Source organism: Pleurodeles waltl, unplaced genomic scaffold, assembly GCF_031143425.1.
Source record: "Pleurodeles waltl isolate 20211129_DDA unplaced genomic scaffold, aPleWal1.hap1.20221129 scaffold_37, whole genome shotgun sequence".
Classification (NCBI taxonomy): Eukaryota; Metazoa; Chordata; class Amphibia; order Caudata; family Salamandridae; genus Pleurodeles; species Pleurodeles waltl.
Genome location: NW_027150076.1, coordinates 7741924 through 7745791, shown reverse-complemented (window position 1 = coordinate 7745791; position 3868 = coordinate 7741924). Strand labels below are relative to the sequence as shown.

The window sequence follows — 3868 nt, the reverse complement described above, 5'->3', positions numbered from 1 at the left end:
TACCTATTTCATCCTATTGTGATTCTACATTGTTTGCACTACTTTTCGAACTGTTACTTACCTGATTTTGGTTTGTGTGCATATAATTTGTGTATATTACTTACCTCCTAAGGGAGTATATCCTCTGAGATACTTTTGGCATATTGTCACTAACATAAAGTACCTTATTTTTAGTAACTCTGAGTATTGTGTTTTCTTGTGATATAGGGGGTTATTCTAACTTTGGAGGAGGTGTTAATCCGTCCCAAAAGTGACGGAAAAGTGACGGATTTACCACCAGCCGTATTACGAGTCCATTATATCCTATGGAACTCGTAACACGGCTGGTGGTATATCCGTCACTTTACCGTCACTTTTGGGACGGATTAACACTCCTCCAAAGTTAGAATAACCCCCATAGTGCTATATGATATAAGTGGTATAGTAGGAGCTTTGCATGTCTCCTAGTTCAGCCACGGATACCGCCAGCACTGTTCATACAATTCACTGCACTTCAATGTTTTTTCTCCTGTGTGCATTCGCTGATGTTTCCTTAATGCTGAAGAGTCACTAAAACTACTGCCGGATTCACTACAATTTTAAGGATTTCCCCCGTGTGTATGCGCTGATGTCTATGTAGGTGTGATAACTTACTAAAACTATTCCCACATTCACTGCACTTGAATGGTATTTCCCCTGTGTGTGTTCGCTGATGAGTCCCTAATGATGAAGCATATCTAAAAGTGCTGCCACATTCACTGCATTTGAATGGCTTTTCCACTGTGTGTGTTCGCTGATGAATCCTTAATGATGAAGAGTAAATAAAAGCGCTGCCACATTCACTGCACTTGAATGGTTTCTCCCCTGTGTGTGTTCGCTGATGTGTTTTTAGGTTTGATAACTGACTAAAGCTCTTCACACATTCACTGCACTTGAATGGTGGTTTTTCCCCAGTGTGTGTTCGCTGATGAATCCTTAATGATGAAGAGTAAATAAAAGCGCTGCCACATTCACTGCACTTGAATGGTTTTTCCCCTGTGTGTGTGCGCTGATGTCTTTTTAGGTTTGATAAGTGAATAAAGCTCTTCAGACATTCATTGCACTTGAATGGTTTTTCCCCAGTGTGTGTTCGCTGATGAATCCTTAATGATGAAGAGTAAATAAAAGCACTACCACACTCACTGCACTTGAATGTTTTTTCCCCTGTGTGTGTTCGCTGGTGACTCATTAATGTTGAAGGGCAAGTAAAAGAGCTGCCACATTCACTGCACTTGAATGGTTTTTCCCCTGTGTGTGAGCGCTGATGTCTTTTTAGGTTTGATAACTGACTAAAGCTCTTCACACATTCACTGCACTTGAATGTTTTTTCCCCTGTGTGTGTTCGCTGATGAATCACTAAAGATGAAGCACAACTAAAAGCTCTGCCACATTCACTGCACTTGAATGGTTTTTCCCCTGTGTGTGTTCGCTGATGTTTTCGTAGGTGTGATAACTGCCTAAAGCTCTTCAGACATTCACTGCACTTGAATGGTTTTTCCCCTGTGTGTGTTTGCTGATGTCTTTTTAGGTCTGATAACTGACTAAAGCTCTTCAGACATTCATTGCACTTGAATGGTTTCTCCCCTGTGTGTGTTCGCTGATGTCTTTTTAGATCTGATAACTGACTAAAGCTCTTCACACATTCATTGCACTTGAATGGTATTTCCCCTGTGTGTGTTCGCTGATGAGTCCCTAATGATGAAGCATAACTAAAAGTGCTGCCACATTCACTGCATTTGAATGGCTTTTCCCCTGTGTGTGTTCGCTGATGAATCCTTAATGATGAAGAGTAAATAAAAGCGCTGCCACATTCACTGCACTTGAATGGTTTCTCCCCTGTGTGTGTTCGCTGATGACACTGTAGGTTTGATAACTGACTAAAGCTCTTCACACATTCACTGCACTTGAATGTTTTTTCCCCTGTGTGTGTTCGCTGGTGAATCACTAAAGATGAAGCACAACTAAAAGCTCTGCCACATTCACTGCACTTGAATTGTTTCTCCCCTGTGTGTATTCGCTGATGTCTTTTTAGGGTTGATAATTGACTAAAGCTCTTCAGACATTCATTGCACTTGAATGGTTTTTCCCCAGTGTGTGTTCGCTGATGACTCCTTAATGATAAAGAGTTTTTAAAAGAGCTGCAACATTCACTGCACTTGAATTGTTTCTCCCCTGTGTGTGTTCGCTGATGTCTTTTTAGGTTTGATAATTGACTAAAGCTCTTCAGACATTCATTGCACTTGAATGTTTTTCCCCCTTTGTGTGTTTCCTGGTGAATCATTAATGTTGAAGGGTAAGTAAAAGTGCTGCCACATTCACTGCACTTGAATGTTTTTTCCCCTGTGTGTGTTCGCTGATGAATCCTTAATGATGAAGAGTAAATAAAAGCACTGCCACATTCACTGCACTTGAATGGCTTTTCCCCTGTGTGTGTGCGCTGATGTCTTTTTAGGTATGATAACTGACTAAAGCTCTTCACACATTCACTGCACTTGAATGGTTTTTCCCCTGTGTGTGTTCGCTGATGAATCCTTAATGATGAAGAGTAAATAAAAGCGCTGCCACATTCACTGCACTTGAATGGTTTCTCCCCAGTGTGTGTTCGCTGATGTCTTTTTAGGTTTGATAACTGACTAAAGCTCTTCACACATTCACTGCACTTGAATGTTTTTTCCCCTGTGTGTGTTCGCTGATGAATCACTAATGATGACGCACAACTAAAAGTGCTGCCACATTCACTGCACTTGAATGGTTTCTCCCCTGTGTGTGTTCGCTGATGTTTTTTTAGGTGTGATAACTGACTAAAGCTCTTCAGACATTCACTGCACTTGAATGGTTTTTCCCCAGTGTGTGTTCGCTGATGTTTTTTTAGGTTTGATAAGTGACTAAAGCTCTTCAGACATTCATTGCACTTGAATGGTTTTTCCCCTGTGTGTGTTCGCTGGTGTCTTTGTAATTGTGATGACCTGCTAAAGCACTTTGGACATTCACTGCACTTGAATGGCTTTTCTCCTGTGTGTGTTCGCTGATGTCTTTGTAATTGTGATGACATACTAAAGCACTTTGCACATTCACTGCACTTGAATGGTTTTTCCCCTGTGTGTGTTTGCTAATGTCTTTTTAGGTTTGATAATTGACTAAAGCTCTTCAGACATTCATTGCACTTGAATGGTTTCTCCCCTGTGTGTGTTCGCTGATGTCTTTGTAATTGTGATGACATACTAAAGCACTTTGCACATTCACTGCACTTGAATGGTTTTTCCCCTGTGTGTGTTTGCTGATGAATCCTGAGTTGTGAAGAATCACTAAAACTACTTCCACATTCAGTGCAATGGTATGGGTTTTCCCCTGTGTGTGTTTGATGATGTCTTTGGAGGTGTGATGATTGACTAAAGCTCTTCACGCATTCACTGCACTTGTATGGTTTTTCCCCTCTGTGTGTTTGCTGATGTCTCTGTAAGTCTGGTATTTGACTGATGCTCTTTACACAATCACTGGACTTGAATGTTTTTTTTTTCCTGTGTGAGTTTTCTGATGGTGCTTTAATTGAGATGAGAAACTAAAACTCTCACTAAATGTCTATGATTTGTTTTTCTTGGTTAGCGTCTGTGGTCGGTTATATATTTGTCTACAGCCCAAGTCTGTGCTTCCTAATGAGCCATTAGGCTGATAAAGCACTTGCACGTTTGATTTCTGAATTAAAACTAACGTTCAATAGCCATTAAATACGTGTCACACTCATAATATATATAAAATATATTGTAGGTGGTTGTGACTTTAGATTGGATTATGGCTATGCACGCTTGCGGGTAAAGACTAATCTCCCTTCTGGCCGGTGCAAATTGGAACA

At 40.6% G+C, this 3868-nt stretch overlaps 1 protein-coding gene across 1 annotated transcript; it reads right to left on the bottom strand.

The window, feature by feature from the left end:
- Positions 1–457: 457 nt before the first annotated feature.
- On the bottom strand, positions 458–3380 carry LOC138276092 (zinc finger protein 91-like). Its single transcript, XM_069219148.1, is given in 1 exon segment — positions 458–3380. A coding segment is annotated over 1 exon segment (2706 nt). The 5' UTR covers positions 3239–3380; the 3' UTR covers positions 458–532.
- Between the last annotated feature and the right edge of the window lie 488 nt (positions 3381–3868).